This window comes from Sciurus vulgaris (genome assembly GCF_902686455.1).
Source record: "Sciurus vulgaris genome assembly, chromosome: 17".
NCBI classification, from domain to species: Eukaryota; Metazoa; Chordata; class Mammalia; order Rodentia; family Sciuridae; genus Sciurus; species Sciurus vulgaris.
The window spans coordinates 13,146,796-13,165,480 of NC_136478.1; the positions used below are offsets into that span (position 1 = coordinate 13,146,796).

Here is an 18,685-nt window from a genome sequence, read left to right on the forward strand (position 1 = left end):
TTTTGTCAAACGCTTTTTCTGTGTCAATTGAAATAACCATATGATTCTTATCCTTAAGTCTATTGATATGATGGATTATGTTTATTGATTTACAAATGTTGAACCATCCTTGCATTCCAGGAATGAACCCCACTTGATCGTGGTGCACGATTTTCTAAATATGTTTTTGGATATGGTTTGCCAATATTATGTCAAGGATCTTAGCATCTATATTCATCAAGGATATTGGTCTAAAATTTTCTTTCCTTGATGTGTCTTTTCCTGGTTTGGGTATGAGGGTGATATTAGCTTCATAGAATGAGTTTGGTAGGGTACCCTCCTTTTCTATTTCTTGGATGATAGATTTTTAATGGCTTCTTCTATTTCATTGCTTGATATTGATCTGTTTAAATTTTGTATATCCTCCTGGTTCAGGTTGGGAGGCGCATATGTCTCTAGAAACGGCATGGTATTGGCAACAAAATAGACAGGTAGATCAATGGTACAGAATAGAGGACTCGGACACAAACCCAAATAAATACAATTTTCTCACATTAGACAAAGGGGCCAAAAATATACAATGGAGAAAAGATAGCCTCTTCAACAAATGGTGCTGGGAAAACTAGAAATCCATATGCAGCAGAATGACACTCTGAACCCCTATCTCTCACCCAGCACAAAAATCAACTCACAATGGATCAAGGACCTTGAAATCAGACCAGAGACCCTGCATCTTATAGAAGAAAAAGTAGATCTAAATCTTCAACTTGTTGGCTTAGGAGCAGACTTCCTTAACAGGACTCCCATAGCACAAGAAATAAAAGCAAGAATCAACAACTGGGATAGATTCAAACTAAATAGCTTTCTCTCAGCAAAGGAAACTATCAGCAATGCAAAGAGAGAGCCTACAGAGTGGGAGAATATCTTTGCCACTCATACTTCAGATAGAGCACTAATTTCCAGAATATATGAAGAACTCAAAAAGCTCTACACCAAGAATACAAATAACCCAATCAACAAATGGGCTAAGGATATGAACAGACACTTCACAGAAGAAGATCTACAAGCAATCAACAGATATATGAAAAATGTTCACCATCTTTAGTAATAAGAGAAATGCAAATCAAAACTACACTAAGATTCCATCTTACCCCAATTAGAATGGCGATCATCAAGAATACAAGCAACAATAGGTGTTGGAGAGGATGTGGGGGAAAAGGTACACTCATACGTTGCTGGTGGAGCTGCAAATTAGTGCAACCACTCTGGAAAGCAGTGTGGAGATTCCTTAGAAAACTTGGAATGGACCCACCATTTGACCCAGCTATCCCACTCCTTGGCCTATATCCAAAGGATTTAAAATCAGCATACTACAGAGATACAGCCACATCAATGTTCATAGCTGCTCAATTCACAATAGCCAGATTGTGGAACCAACCTAGATTTCCTTCAATTAATGAATGGATAAAGAAACTGTGATATATATATATATATATATATATATATATGATTATTACTCAGCTATAAAGAATAATAAAATTATGGCATTTGCAGACAAATGGATGAAATTGGAGAATATCATGCTAAGTGAAATAAGCCAATCTCAAAAAACCAAAGGACGAATGATATCGCTGATAAGCGGATGATGACACATAATGGGGATGAGAGGGGCGCAAGAATGGAGGAAGGAGGGACTGCATAGAGGGATAAGAGGGGTGGGAGGGGTGGGGGGAAGGAAAAAATAACAGAATGAATCAAACATCATTACCCTAAGTAAATCTATGATTATACAAATGGTATGCTGTTACTCCATGTACAAACAGAAAAACATGTATTCCATTTGTTTACAGTAAAAATAAATTTAAGAAAAGTACAGAGATTTCATCAACTGACATAATAAAGAATTTTGAGAGAAGCACGTTTTGAAGAAGTTTCTCAGGACCTCAGTTTTGGACAAAGTACGTTGATATGTCTATTAAATATTCAAATGGAGATGCTAAGTATGTGGTTGAATATATAGTTCTGGAGTTCAGGAGAATGGTCTAGGCAGGAGATGTATACTTAAGCATTGTGATAGGTATATTAATGCCCCCCAAGATGTACACATTCTGATCCTCAGAGCCTGTGAATACACTACATTACAGATGTGAAGGACTCTGCAGATATGATTAAGTGTCTGAACCTTGAAACAGTGAGATTATCCTTCTCAGGATGGACCTAACCTGATCAGAAGGGTCCTGAAAAGCAAAGAACTTTTCCCTGTTGTGGTCAGGGGAAGATCAGAGAGAGAAGATTTTTCTGGCTTGAAAATAGAGAAAGGGGTCCCAAGCTGGGGAATGTAGGTTAATTCTAAAAGTTGGAAAAGGCAAGGAAATAGGATTTTCCCCAACAGCCTACAGAAGGAAATGAAGCCCTGTTGACAGGTTGATTTTAACCCACTGAGAGCTGTGCCAGACTTCTGACCTACAGAACTAGAAGATCATACAGTTGTGTTTTCTTAAGTCTCTAAGGTTGTGATAATCTGTTACGGCAGCAAAATAAAATGAATGCAGCCATCATCAACATATAGGAGATATTTAAATCCATAAAACCACAATGATTTGAGACAGCAGAATTCTTGGCACTGGGCCCTGAGGTATTTGAATAATAAGTCAGGGGAATGGGAAGACCCAGCAAAGTTAACTCAGAACCATGTATTAGTTAGCTCTTTGTCACTGTGACCAAAATACCTAAGGAGAACAATTTAGAGAGGGGAAAGTCTGAGGTCATAGATCATAGATTTAGTCCATGGTGATCCAACTCTATTACTCTGGGCCCAAGGTGAAGTAGAACATCATGAGAAGGGCATGGTAGAAGTATGCTGCTCCAATCACAGCGGTCAGGAAGCAGAAAGAGTAAGAGAGAGGGGATAAGAGACTTCAGGGAAGATGAACCCTCCAGGGCATACCCCTAGTGACCCATTTCTCCAGCCAGGCCCCACCTTCTTAGTTATCACCCAGTTAGTCCATTCAAACTAGAATGGACCAATTAGGTGACAGCTCTCATAATCTAATCATTTCACCTCTGAACATTCCTGCATTAACACCGGAGCTTTTGAGGATGCCTCATATCCAAACCATAACAAAGCAGTAGGCATGAGGACAAAGTAGTGTTCTAGACATCAAGTAAGGAATCTGTGTTACATGCTGCTACAGGGCTAGGTAGAGTGAGGATCAAATTAGGAAACAGGACAGAAAAGGGAGAACATGTGCTCAGGCCAGTTGCTCCACAGAAAGAAGAAAGTGGACCCTGCCCCTCGAATCTCAAGCCACATGGACAGGAGAGACACTGCATGACACCCAAAGTGTTGACTTTTGCATATGTAGTAAGACTGGACATGCGTAAACATGGGCCAGCTATCATCCTGGAATGCTTCCCGTCAGATTGACTCTCTTTTCCCTTGGAGGAGGGAGAGAGCATGTGAGTCAGAAAAAGAGGAGAAAAGGAAGAGAGAGGAACAGTATGAACTCTAGACTTCCTCTTACATTATTGTTTTTCCTTTTACCATCCAGTACAGTTTTAGCCCTCCAGGGCTAAATGACATATGCTCTAAGTCCAAGAGTGTTAACATAATATCTCATGTCCAGGAAATTGTTTTTTCTTAAAGAAGACACTGAAATTAAAATACACAAACTTCTGGTACTTGGCATTTCATGCCACTCATAACTTCAGACAAACTTTTGTGTCCTGCCTTCTTTCACCTTAAAACTCAAATATTAGGTAATCATCTATAAAAGACAGAAGTCATAAGAAGAAAACTGTTGTGGCCTGAGATAAATATAGCCCTTAGCACACTGCCTCCCACTGACAGTTATTTGTTTACCTGTTCATCTTCTCTCCTATATTTGGAAGTCCTCAAAAGGTGAGATTGTGCCCTTTTATCACTGAATAAAAGAAACAATAATTCACAAATTTCCCATTCATTGAACTTGTCCTATGTGTCAGACATGGTGCTAATTGTTTTCAGGCACTTAATCTTTACACAACCCTATGAGATGAATATTACTTACCCCATTTTGCAGATAAGAAGATTGAGACCCAGAAAGGTTAAGACATTTACTTAAATAGTCATATTAAGTTAGAGAGTTTTAGAGCAATCCAATGCTCAAATCTATGCTGAATAAAAATTTCCCCCTTGAAAATGTTCACATCCTCATTCCTGGAACCTGTGACTGTTACCTTATATGGAAATGGATCTTTGAAAGTGCAGAGTAAGGATTTTGAGGTGGGATTTTATTATCCTGGATTATCCAAGTGGGCTCAATATCATCACATGGATCTGTACAAGAGGGAGGCAGATCAGATTGAGTAGGAGGATATGTGACAGAAGAAGGAAGAGTTGAAGTGATGGTAACAGGGCCCTGAGCCAAGACAGGCAGATGGTTTCTAAAGTTTGGAAAGGATAAGGAAGCAGATTCTCCCTAGACCCTCCAGAAGGGAACACAGACAGCCCCGGCAACCCGTGACCTCAGATTTATGGTCTTCAGAACACTAAGATACTCAATTTGTATTTTTTTAAGCTGTGAGTCCATGGGAACTAGTTGCAGTAGCAATGGAAAATTGTGCAGCACTCTCTGCCTCTATCCTTCATGGTGTTTACACTACAGTGTTTACATCTGGGACCTAAGGCAGTGCCTGACACACAGCACTCAGGGGATGTTTGCTAAGTAATTACTGAAGGAGGAGATGATTTTCCTTTGAGCCTTTTGTCACTTGGATCACTTGAACTCCTGACCAAGAAAATCCAGCCAACCTCAGACACAGGCAGCAGGAGCAGATGTGTTAAATCTGGAATGATATGTATTTTCCTTATTGTTAAGTTGGTTGGATGAGCAAGTCATGGTCTGAGGTTTATCCTGTGCCAGTCAGTGCACCTCTGGAATACATGACCAAATGCAAACCTAACTTACAGCTGTGATTTAGAGTCATGTGGGTTGGAGGGCTGGGGTGGAGCAAACTGGCTATTTTTATGTCAACAATTTAGGATCTTTGTCCATTCCCTTTGGAAGTGATTTAGGCATCATAAATGATTCAACTGAAATTTTCAGTAGCATTAGTAAAAGGATGAGCACAGACCACATTTTACAATCTAATTCCTTATATGAATTATTTCATGACAAACTAAAGCAATAAATACACATACAAATACTATGAATTTATATAACTCTATCTGTCCCTTTTTCTGAAACCATCATGGCCCATTCTTTAAACAAGGAAGATGATCTTTTATATATCAGCACCAATAAAGGAAATGTTTTCCAAATTAATAAAGTCAATGGACCCCAAAGCTCAGCTGCTTAGGAAATGAAGAGCTGGAAATCTGAAAATTGTTTAGATTTCACAAATGACTCATCATACCATGAAAGGAGATTTCCCCTTCTGGTATCCTGCTTTCTCTAAGTAGTTAAAATCCTCAACTTCAAGACCAGAAATTTCTAAACAGCTTCAGATCTCTTAAGAACAAGTACTACAAAAGCAGAAAGATAATTAAAACCCAAACAAAAACAACTATTAAGAGCTGAATCTCGGGTTCATATGTTTGTGGTCTATACTCTATTTGTAGCTGACCATGAAGGTAAAATAAATTATTGAGTAGATCTAAGCTCAGCCACTGCCTTCAGTGTAGACCTCTGATTAGATTGGCAATTACCATGGCATTCCCAGCTTGACAGCTAAGGCTCCCAGTGGTCCTGAATGGCTTTCGAACTGAATAAATCACACACACTAGAGTTCTATTGAGACCACCAGAAAGTCAATTTATTTGTGACCTGAGAGAGGATTTTATTACTTCTCAGATTAACAGTTTAAAATGTTTTGCTTTTTTGCCTCACGGGTATTAGTTTGATGTATGAGGCAGGAAGATTATTAAATCTTTGGTGCCTTCCAAAGATGTAAATTAAACCACAGCACCTCCTTAGCCACCTTCCTGGTACAAGCTGGAGATTTATTATGAACTTGTCACTCTTGCATGCTCATCAAAATAAACAGCACCATGATTAATTACTCCTGTTTATTTAAGGGTACCTGTCATTTCAGCTTTTTGTGGACAGCATGTTACAAAATTTTCCAATTTCTTTGCAGAAGTATGGGACTTCTAGAGGACTAAAAATTTCTATGGACATATTTGAAAGAAAAGTGACATGTGTGTCATTCTGTTTTGTTCTATCAGCTTTAAACGATGCTGAATTTCATTTATTTCCCTTTTCTAGTCATAGACATCACGTTGGCTGATTCTGTTCATCTGGACAGCTTCCAAAGATTTTGAAGAGCTCCAACATTAAATGGCTATGAACTGTAAAATGCTCTTCTCAATTCTGTTATAATTCAATTCAACGAAGAGTATTCATTAGGTTCCTTCTATCTGGCAAGCAGCAAATGTGAATGCTTTCATTCATTTAGTCATACAATATTCATTTAATGTCTTTTGTGTGCCAGTAATGGTATGAGGTCAAAAGAGTGAACGGTTCTCTTCCCAATGGGGTTTATAACCTTGTTCTTCTCAAGGCATTTGTCTCCCATATTATAAATAGGAGAGAATGAAGAGACAGTGAGGGCCTGGGTCAAAGGGAAAAAAGCATAGTGTCTTCCTTCGAAGATAAGTTTGTACAAAAGAGGCATTGAGTTGAGGCAGGCTGAATGGGTCAACTGCAGGTGCTTTACCCCTGCTCATCCAGTGTGCATCTGCAAGACTGAACTCATTGAAACCATGGCAATTCACCTGTTTCCTTCCTGTCCCTGTTATATCACAGATCATCTGGGTTACCCCACAATCACTGAAACAGGGAGGTTTCAAATGAATTTTGCGGGCATGACTGCCTAACTTCTGATCTACCACAACGAAAAGTCACCTGACCTGTTTAGATTATAGAATCATCAACCTATTTTTTTAAGACATAGGTTTCCAATCACATCCTTACCTTTTATATCTTTACTATAGAAACTGTCAAACACACAAAAATGATAAATAAAATAAAGAACTCCATGTACCTGTCATCTTGCTCCAATGATTATCAACATCTTGCCGTTCTTGTTCATATCTATCACATTTCTCTCTCTTCACCTTTTTAGTTTTAAAATAAATCCCTGTCATCATACCACTTCATTTCCAAATACATAAGACTCTACCTTCAACAAATAAAGTTTCTAAAATAAATATCATTGTAATATCTAACAAAATAACAATGATTCTTTAATATCTTCTAATCTGTAGCTGACGTTCAAATATCTCTGATGTTCTAAAAACATTCTTTTGAATGTACACGATAAGGTGGTGTACACCTGTTACTCCAGCAACTTGCGGGGCTGAGGCAGGAGGATCACAAGTTCACGGCTAGCCTCAGCAATTTAGTGAGGGTCCTCAGCTACTTAGTGAGACCCTGTCTCAAATTAAAAACTAAAAAGGACTGGGAATATAGTTCAGTGCAGTAGTTGGTAGAGCACCCTGAGTTCAATTCCAAGTACTCCCCACAAAAAAACTCTCAGATTGAAAAAGGATCCAAAGTATACACATTAAATTTTGTTGATGTGTCTTTCACATACTTTTACTCCTGATGTCCTTTAAATATCACCAAAATTATCTCCAATGTTTGATATTTTAATCCAAGATAAATAACTGCCCAAACTTGATATGTGCTCCTGGTTGAACTTTATTATGTAATATTTTCAAGGACAAATGATCTGCAGACAGGGTGATCAAATGATCTATCATTCAAACAGAAAAACTACTGAGTCAAAGGGGATGTTATTAATAATTACACCACTATGAAACAGACAATACTCACGCTACATTAGAATATTGTAGGGGTGAAAAGAAGGATCAGGCTTCTGGATTCCACTTAGGAACTAAAGAGCTGGAAAGAATGTTCTGCCCATACTTACAAGTTTAAAAGAAAATGCTGACAAAATTGCACGTTAAAAACTTCTCCTGGATCCAACAAAGAGTTGAAGTTGAAGAAACACCAACTGGCATAAATCTGAGAGTCAAATACCTGTAGGGAGACACTGAATGCAAGACCTTGTTTACTTGGGGCAGTTGAACACTGGTAAGCATTCACCTCGAAGTGTGAACAAATTGGTAGAAGACTCAGCATTAGCTGGTGACAATATGGCTGAAGATCCAGAGGAGTGCTATGGAGACAACTTGTGAGAAAATGCAGGAAGGTTCAGAGGAGAAGTGATTTGGTTGTAAAACTCTTAACCCAATCAGTGATTTAATCCCCTGGTAGGGATTAACTGAGTGGTAACTGAAGTGGTAGGGTGTGGCTAGTGGAGACTGGAATTGAGGCATGGTTTGGGGGTACATATTTTATATCTGGAGAGTGGAGACTGACTCTCTCTCTATCTCTCTTTCTCTCTCTCTCTGTCTCTCTCTCTCCTTCCTGGCAACTTCCCTTTGCCACACTCTTTCACCATGATGTCCTGCCTCACCTCAAGCCCCAAGGAATGGAGACCACCTTCTGTGGACTAAGACTTCTGAAACCATGAGCCCTCAAATAAACTCTTCCTCCTCTACAGTTGTGCTGGTCGGGTCATTTAGTCACAGCAGCAAAAAAAGTTGACTAAAACAGGGAGTTCACACCACTCACAAGCTTTTCTCTACAGACTCCAGTGAGTACTCACGGACACAGTGGGAATCCTGAGAAAACATCCGTGGGGAGGGGTGGACTTCTACCTGCAGGTGTGGGAAGAAAATAGCAGAAACCCTTCACACCCTAGGAAGGGGCAAGAACATGTACCAGGCACAGAACTAGCAATGGGGAGAGACAGGAGCCTTAGAAGTGTCACACCCCAGAGATCCAGAGACACAGGGCTGCTGAACAGAGACTTAATCAGAACAACAGAGAAAACCTCTTTCATGTGCCACCACCAGGGTAAGAAGCTTCACATAATAAGGGACAATTGCTGAGAGGAACCACATGGAAGCAAGAGCAGAGAAAGTCTGAGTCATTGCAAAGGAGAAGGTATAAAGGTAGGTTGAACATTGAAAGAATCCCTGCCAGTGGACAAACCCACCTCCATTCTAAACACAACATTGTGATTGAGAAATCTGAAGCCTCTGGTATACTGAGTATAGTCCTAGGTACAACAAACCCCAACCCACCTCAACTCCAGTTCAGATTGACTCGCATCCTATGTTAAAAGTTTAGAAAAATGAAGGAAGTGCTTATTTACAGAAATAATCTATTTAACCTCAATCTATGCTGCCTTACACAAGATGTCCAGCTTTCAACAAGATAAGTATACAGTATACAACACACACACATACCACACAAAATTCCACAAAGCAACCAACAGAATCATATTCATAGATGACACTAACATTGGAACTATCAGGTCTCTGAGAATTTAAAATTGCTTTGAAAAATGTGTCCAAGTCTCTAATGAAATTACAAGGTAGCACTCATTGTCAAATGGGTAATATCAGTAGAGAGACAAAAACTGTATTTTAAAAAAATCAAATGCAGATGCACTTGACTATGAAATGAAGACTATAGAGTTAAAGAACAGAATTAAAATGTTACATGTTCTGTAAAGGCCAATAAGTACAACTGTCCAGGGAAAGTGAAAGAAGGAAAAGGGCATACAGAAAGCAGAAAACCTTGCTGATTGCTTTTCAGGAGATATTTAGGAATAAAATGATAGAATTTTAAATTAAGTACCAGAGGAGGAAGAAGGAAGATGGAATAAGCATTACTATGTAATTTCAATACTAAGAAATCAATAGATAGTATTCAAAAACTTGGGAGTCTGGGCCCTCGGTCCCGGCCGTGGCGGGGCTGGAGGTCGTCCTGGGCTGAAGTACTCTGCCAGTAAAGTTTAAAACTTTAAATGGGAATAAAGGGTTGTATTTATGAGGAAATGAGAATGAATAAATCATCCCTGGTTTTCCAAAGAGAGACCATATTAAACTTACATACAGGGTCTCACTAAATTGCCCATGCTGGCCTTGAACTTGTGAACCTGCCTCAACCTCCCAAGTAACTGGGATTACAGATGTGAAGACTGCATCCCCTGCCTCAGTACCAGCAGTTTCTCTGTTCTGTGATCAATGTGATTCACAGGAGCTTCTTAAGTGACAAACGAAATGAGCCCAGGGCGTGGAAAATGTGATTTCTATATTGGTTTGGGATTGGCTATGACCTCCAGCATTTTCATAGGAGGGAGTTTCATTTTGAAAAAAAAAGGCCTTCTGCGACTTGCCAGAAAAGGCTCCATGAGAGCAGGTCAAGGTGGCCATGCATATCTTAAAGAATGGTTGTGGTGGGCTGGACTGCTGTCAATGGGGGCGGGCGAGGTGGCCAACTTCGCTGCATATGCCTTGGCACCAGCCACACTAGTGACGCCACTGGGAGCTCTCAGCGTCCTCGTAAGTGCCATTCTGTCTTCATACTTTCTAAATGAAAGACTTAATCTTCATGGATGTTTGCTAAGCATTCTAGGGTCTACAGTTATGGTCATCCATGCTCCCAAGGAAGAGGAGATTGAGACCTTAAATGAAATGTCACACAAGTTAGGTGATCCAGGTTTTGTAGTATTTGCAACACTTGTGGTCATTGTGTCCTTGATATTAATCTTTGTGGTGGGACCTCGCCACGGACAGACAAATATTCTTGTATACATAACAATCTGCTCTGTGATTGGAGCATTTTCAGTCTCCTGTGTGAAGGGCTTGGGCATCCCCATCAAAGAACTGTTGGCTGGAAAGCCTGTGCTGCGGCATCCCCTGGCCTGGATTCTGCTGCTGAGCCTTGTAGTCTGTGTGAGCACACAGATCAATTACCTAAACCGAGCCTTGGACATATTCAACACTTCTATCGTGACACCAATATATTACGTTTTCTTTACAACCTCAGTTTTAACTTGTTCAGCTATTCTTTTTAAGGAGTGGCAAGATATGCCTGCTGATGATATCATTGGGACTCTGAGTGGCTTCTTCACAATCATTGTGGGGATATTCTTATTGCATGCCTTTAAAGATGTCAGCTTTAGTCTAGCAAGTCTGCCTGTGTCTTTTCGAAAAGATGATAAAGCAATGAATGGCAATCTCTCTACTATGTATGAAGTTCTTAATAATAATGAAGAAAGCTTATCCTGTGGAATTGAACAACACACTGGTGAGAATATCTCCCAGAGAAATGGAAATCTGACGGCTTTTTAAAAAGAAAGATGCAATTTAAAGGTTAATTCATAATTATGTTATAAAGTGATTTTGAATATCAGAATCTGTCTGAAAAAGCATTGTCCTCAAATAATGTTCTCTAAAGACAATCTTTTTTAAGTTTTCACTAATTTGAACCAAGAAGTTACTTTTCTTATATTTAAACAATGGTAGCTCACTAAAATGGCCTCAGTATGTGGCCAATTTCTATAAACATTGTATTATTGTAGAGGTATTTTACATTTTGATTCTTACTTCAAAATCTAAATGCACTAATGACAAGTTTTAAGTCTATAAAAATGCTTTATTTTTTCATTAGTGATGAAGGTCTGAAATGTACATTTGTCATTCCCACTCCCGTCAATCCCTAATCATATAAGGCTTTTTGATTGTAAACAAGAACAAAAGTATCCCAATACATTATCTTCTGATTTACCTTACCTATAAAAAAAAAAAAAAAAAAAAAAACTTGGGAGTCTAAATATATATGTAAAGATACTAGTAAATGATAACTATTAGGATAGTTTGTACATTTGTTCTAAGTACCAAAATTAATGAGAAGGGGTCAAAGAGGAGAGAGAAAATATAAGTGCAAAAAGAAAAAACAAAAAACCCAGACATACCTATCAGCATGACAGAATTAAGACCAACTAAATAAAAATGTGAATTAGCCTAACTCACCCATTAAAATATTTTTCAGATAAGCTTCAAAGTAAAATCCAACTCTATGCTGTGTATATGACATCTAAAACAAATGAAATTGAGTAAAATTTTTAAATGAACAAAGTCATATCAAATAAACGTAATAAGAACAAAGGTTATAATCTTTATTCTTCATGCACACACACACACAAAAGCATTAAAATAAGAATATTTTATAATGTTAGAGACTACAATTCATGATTAAGAATAACAGCTACTAGCATCTATGCATCCAATATGATACCAATAACTTCCAAAAGCAGAAACTTTAATGGGAGGAGAAATAGATCCATGAACATGTGAGAATTTAACGCACTTCTGAGTCTAATACCAATCAAGTAGATTTAAAAAAAGATTAAAAAACAACAAAAACAATATAGATTTTACAGATATAATTCTAAATACTCATGGAACATTGTCCAAAGGGGAAAAAAATCATTTATTATGTCAAAAGACAAATGTTAAGAAATTTTTGAAAATAGATAGTATAAACTGGATTCTCAGGCCACCATACAACAAAATCAAGATGATTAAAAAAAAAAAATCAACAGGCACTCCCACCAAGAAGTTTAATTTTTTTTTTAACTAGGGATTGAACCCAGGAGTCACTTTACCACTGAGCAACATCCCCAACACTTTTTTTTTTTTAATTTTTTATAGAGGGTCTCCCTAAGTTGCTAAGATCAGCTTCAAACTTGCCGTCCCCCTGGCCTCATCCTCTGGAGTCACCAGGATTACAGGTGAGCACCACTGGTCAGATGGCATGCTCTTCCCCCGTCTGCACCCCCACAAAATTAATTAATTCTTGGGTCCAAGGATTTTCCTCTTTAACCAGACAAAGGTGCAGAATACTTCGAAAATAACAATAAATACATGATGAATCATAATCTATGGATAATACAACTGGAGCAATTCAAATACTTTATTAACAAAAAGTAAAAATAATGGAATTAAGTATCTCACTTGAAAATTCTAGAGAAAGAGAGCAAAGCAAACTAAAGTAGTAGAAAGTAATAAAATAAAAGCAGAAATTAGTGAGTTAGAAAACAGAAAAACTAATAAACAAACCAAAATGCTGATCCTTTGGAAATTAATCAATGAAGCTTAATTTAAACACATTAAACAAAAGAAATAAGCTCAAAACAACAAAAAAAAAACTTTTAAATCATGAGATGACTTCATAAAACTCTATGGAAAAAAACAAAAAGAAAATAAAATCAAGATTAAATAAATAACATTCCAAGAATATATGCCAAAACTGATACTAACAAGGACAAAAGCTCTAAACAGATGAATTTTATAGAAGGAAATAACAGGAAATCACAAAAAATACTCTCCTGCCAAAAAGACTTGACTATTTTCACATAGAAGTCTACTAAACCTTTAAAAATCAGATGATGTGAATACTTAACTATTTCAGGATACTGGGGGAAAAGTGTCCAAATTATTTTTTAATATTGATTCTAAACCCAAAGGTTGCAACACACATATACATAAAAATTCATAGATTAATCTCACAAATAGCGGTACAAAAATTGTAAACAAAATATTAGCCACAGCTGGATGTAGTGGTATATACCTATAATCCCAGCTACTTGGGAGGCTGAGTCAGGAGGATCACCAAGTTCAAGTCCAGCCTCAGCAATTTAGCAAGACCCTGTCTCAAATTTAAAAAGAGTTAAAAGGATTTAACTAAGTGATAGAGCACGCCTAGGTTCAATCCCCAGTAACACACACACAAATTAGCAAACAGAACCCAATAACACATCACAATCAAGTACTACTTATTTAATATTAGGACATCCATTAATACAATTAAACATAATAGAACTAAAAAGAAAAATGTTTATCTCTACAGATCAAACAATAGAAAAATTTAAATACCCATTTATATTTTTTAAATCTTAAAAAAACTAGGGATTAATACCCCCTTAATATAATAAAAGTAAGTAAACTTTTAAACAAAATCAGTGGCTGCTCTAATGGGGAAACACTAAAGCAGCAGTTTTTTAGACTATGGCCCATGGATTCTTTCAAGGGTCTGAATATTTTCATCATAAAAGCAAGACATTATTCTTTCCTTTTTCACAATGTTCTATCTTTCCCCTTCCCCTAGCCCGGAATCCAGCACAGGGTCCCACATGTGCTAGGCAAGTGTTCTACCACTGAGTACATTCCTAGCCCCCTTTTACAATGTTAATAGGAGCATGACACAAAAGCAGTGGTGGGCAAAATGTTGACATCTTAGCACAAATCAAGGCAATGGCCCCAGACTATACTGGTAGATGTGCTGTTTTTCATCACACATACTCATGGTGAGGGATAAACCATTTTTACTTGAAAGGGTCCTTGGTGAATTTGTTTTAAAAATGTTATTTTTGTTGTCTTTTTGTCTTGCAGTACTGGGGATCGAATCCAGGGCTGTGTGCATATTAGGCAACCACTCTACCTGTGAGTTGCACCCCCAGCCCCAACGGGTCTTGACCATGAGACACATCTTTAATAATCTTGGGAGAGAAATGGAAAGCACACACGCAGCTTCTGCTGCACACTGAAGCAAAACGACTGCCTCCAGGAAAAGCAGTTGTGTGATCTGAGTCCCAAACTCAAAGTGTGCACTTTTCATGGAACACTATTTCTACTTAAAAGTACAACTGGCAGACAAATTTATTCAGACTTGAGCATTTGGCAGACATTTTCTCAAAAACGAATAAAGTGAGCTGTTGCTTCAAAGAAAACTACTGTCAGCACTCGTTGTCATGATAAAATTTGAGCATTCAAGTGGAAATTAAAATTTTAGAAAAGTTTTCACCATCCTGAACAATACTTATGTTTTTTTCTACTGAGATCAGTTGTGATGTTTAAAATCTGAGTTTTTGATACTGTGTAATCAAATACATCAACATTTACAAGATTTGTATTACTCAGTGAACTGATATCTTCAAAATGACAAATTTGTAGTATTAAAAAATCACATGGATAAATGATCCATCCAAAGTGCAAGACAGACCAATGGATTTTAGTGTAGCAGAGCAGAAAAAGTTCATTTATATAAAGATTCTCCAATGCAACCAATTTTTAGGAAGCTACCATCTGTCAAGTTTTGACACAGCATCAGAGAATATCCATAATTATCTTAAAAGGTTATTAAAATTACTCTTCCCTTTTCCAACGACTTACTACTATGTGAGGACAGATCTTAAGCTCTTCAACTAAAACAATATAGTGCCACAGATTAAGTGTGAAATCACATGAGAGTCCATCTGTCTGCTTTTATCAAGACATAAAAAAGATGTGCAAAGATGTAAACACTGCCACACATTTTACTAAATTTTTATTTTAAGCTATTTTCATAAAAATGTTAATTATGATATTGTAATGGTTTTGTCATTATTTTAAACTAACAAAATTGTCCTGTTAATTTCTGATATGAAAAATATCAAGGGATATAATTCCCATAGGTAAAAGGTCCTCATTGTTTATGAGAGTAAAAGTATTTCAAGACCAAAAGTTTTTGAGATACCCTACACTACAGACATTCCCTCTAAAGCCAGGATGTGTTGACTCTGGGCAGAAAATATACAGTATGAAGCTAGCACATAAAGTGGTATGGTATGGGAGTTATCAAAAACTGAATATTTTTAAAATAGCAGTCAACATGAAGGAGTCCTTCCTCTATGCATCTAAGTCAAAAGTGAATAATTCAAGTATCAAGAACAATAGTTGTAACTGATTAAAATATATCAAATATATAGAAACTCCTAAGTTCCTAGATAATTTTTTAAAACAACCACAACCACAATATCTCATTGGTCACCTTTCAAGGTTGCTAATAGACCAATTTACTTTTCTGAAAATTGATAAAGGGCTTTAAAAAGTTAAGCATATGTCCAGCTTTCCCTGAACCAACTATTTCAGAATAGTTGATACTTTCAGTATATCGCCATAAGTCACTTACTACAGGGAAAATACGAGGACTTAGAAAAACACTACTCTGTAAACCCTAATAATGGAGCTAGTTATCAATATTCAATGGATATGATACCTATTAAGAAAGAAAATAAGTGGTGGATCCAGTTGACACCTAAACTGACTTAATATCACTTAGACAGGGCCACTAGCCATTTTGTGCTTTGCAAAGTGATAAAAAGTACAGAGCACCAAAACTAATTAACCCTCTATGTCCAACTACCATTCTATAGAAAATCTGCAGCATAGAGTTACCATTAAAAAGTAAGCCTAGGCCAGGCATGGTAGCACACACCTGTAATCCCAGCAGCTCAGGAGGCTGAGGCAGGAGGATTACAATTTCTAAGCAATTTAGGAGGTCCTGAGCAGTTTATTGAGAACCCATCTCAAATTTTTAATAAGGGGGATGGGGAGACCGGGGATGTGGCTCTGTGGTTAAGCAAACCTGGGTTCAATCCCTGGTACAAAAAAAAAAGTAAGCCCAGGTAAATAACCAGTCAAAGACACAATGTAGAAGAGGTTGGAAGACAAGCAGCCAGTTCTTCAGCAGCTAAAATGTCAAGGAAAGTGTTGGGGGCAGAGCGTAAGGAGGGGACCTCTTCACTTAGAAACATGTCAAGTAAATACAATGTGTAAAACTTACTTGGGTCCTTATTTGAACAAAACAACTGTAAAAAGGGCATTTTTTGAGACAACAAGGACAACTGGAACATGAACTGGGTACTGAGTGATAACTGTGATTTTGCAAGGTGCAATAAAGTGCTTATTTGTTCTCTATGGTACGCATGTCAAGAAATGCAAATACTACAAGGAAAAAAGCACAGGAAGATAAATTCAGCTAAACACAGAGTTATGAAACCCAAGTGAGAGCATATGGGTGTTTGTTAGATCATTTTTATTTTGTACATGTTTAAAAGTTTTCCACAATAAAAAACAATTGAGTAGCTTTCTGTAAAACCTATACTGATGATATAGTAAGTACATAAAATAAATATATATCAAGTGCTTGATGAATTCATAATCCTGAAAAGAAAATGGAAGAATGAAAAAAATAAAGATCTGTGTAAGATCACTTCAAGTATTTCTCAGCAGTTAAGTGCAATAGCCCAGGAAGAGATTAATATTACTAGTTACCACATAGTTGCAGGGATGATGGTACTCTGATTAAAAAAAAAAAAAAAAAAAAACATACAAAGAAATATTTACACTTATTTTGAATTTTCTAAGCTAATCTAATATACAAACTGATTTTCTAATTCTGGGAGTCATTAGAAACATAAGAGAAGTTCTTGAGAGTATAGACAAAAAAACACATCTGTCTCTCCCAGTAAAATAACTTCGTGTTAAAATAATCTTAAATAGCAAAAAGATACAGAAGCACATGAAATACAGGCTTTTCCATAAAGATCTGTAGAATCTTTTCATAAAAGAATGTAATGAATGCAAAAAGGACAACCTCTACAAATTTTTTCCTTAAACTATAATCAAAGCCATAAAATTAAAAAAATATGGCTACACTAAGTATTAAGAGTCTATAACAAAGTCTAAACTGCTGCACTTGGTGTAAAGGAACACAGAATAATTACACCTGGTTGACCTATTAAGATACTCTGGAAGACACAATGATTAAGATCTCAAGAAAATTAGAGACCCATTATTATGGGTATAATTTGTGAGTACACAACCTATATGTAAATACAGGCAGATGTTGACTTTTAAATATAATTCTAAATTCAGTGAAATTAAATGCTAAGCATACTTACGACAGATAATTCTAAACCTTTTCACTAATAAAGAATGGCTGTCATCTTTCTGTTGTCTATGGTCATGAAGCTCCACCACTTTCCAACTCCTTCCAGTATAATCCTGCACTTACCCAAAGATAAGTTATTTTCATTTTCTGTATTGGCCAAAAATAAGAAAAGGCAAATATTAAAGATATTTAATAACAAGAGAATGGGAGGAAAGAATGCATTCATTAGAAACTCAAAATATGAAATACCTCACTTTTTTTGTCATGATTGTTTTAATCATGTTCCCAAACATACCTATATACTATGAATTATTAAATGCAGTATCAAGCTTTTACTTTACTTGCTACTTGGCCCAATAGTCCACTTATAAAAAAAATCCACCATCCAAATAGAAATTCATCTTCAATTTCAATATTAAGTATTTTTATTTCATTTCCACATCATAAAATTATTCTGTATTTAGTTCTACTCCTAAGAACACTCTGAAATGAGTTTTCTCCAATAAAGAAAGAGGTAAGAGAGGCCTGTTACCAAATAATTGAATCTTTTTTTCAATAGTAACTATGTAATAAACACTTATTTTAGCTAGGTATATCTATATCATTTATACATAATAATTTGTCATCATTTTAGTAAGAGGTATTTACAATTTGTTCAAATTAAAAGATCACCAAGAAAACTTAAGGCCTAAACGTATCAAAATACTTAATGTCTTTACTTTTTAGAACATAAAAATGAACAGAAAATATTTTATGCTTTCTTAAAATCTTTATAAGCATGTACCATTTTAGAAAAAATGATATCATTTGTTGTTTAAAACAATTTTAGAAACTGAAACAAAACTAAAAATATTTTATTTCTTACTTTCATCTAAGCAAAAATGAACACTAAATTTCAGTGTTACCCTTTTTCTGAAGTCAATGAACATGGATTTTAGTTGGGTTTATAACATTACATTCATTTCCAAAAATGTAAGGGATTAGATTTCATATACACATGCAATATAATTTTGTGTTAACTACCTCTATAACATTCACTTGACAAAATTGCTTCACTATATTTATCAGAATGTAGCCCTATTGTT

At 36.5% G+C, this 18,685-nt stretch overlaps 1 protein-coding gene across 1 annotated transcript; it reads left to right on the forward strand.

The window, feature by feature from the left end:
- Window positions 1–9,950: 9,950 nt before the first annotated feature.
- On the forward strand, window positions 9,951–11,619 carry LOC306647560 (magnesium transporter NIPA2-like). Its single transcript, XM_079117049.1, has one exon. The coding sequence runs from the start codon at window positions 10,103–10,105 to the stop codon at window positions 11,174–11,176; it is 1,074 nt and encodes a 357-aa protein (XP_078973175.1). The 5' UTR covers window positions 9,951–10,102; the 3' UTR covers window positions 11,177–11,619.
- The last annotated feature ends 7,066 nt before the right edge of the window (window positions 11,620–18,685 follow it).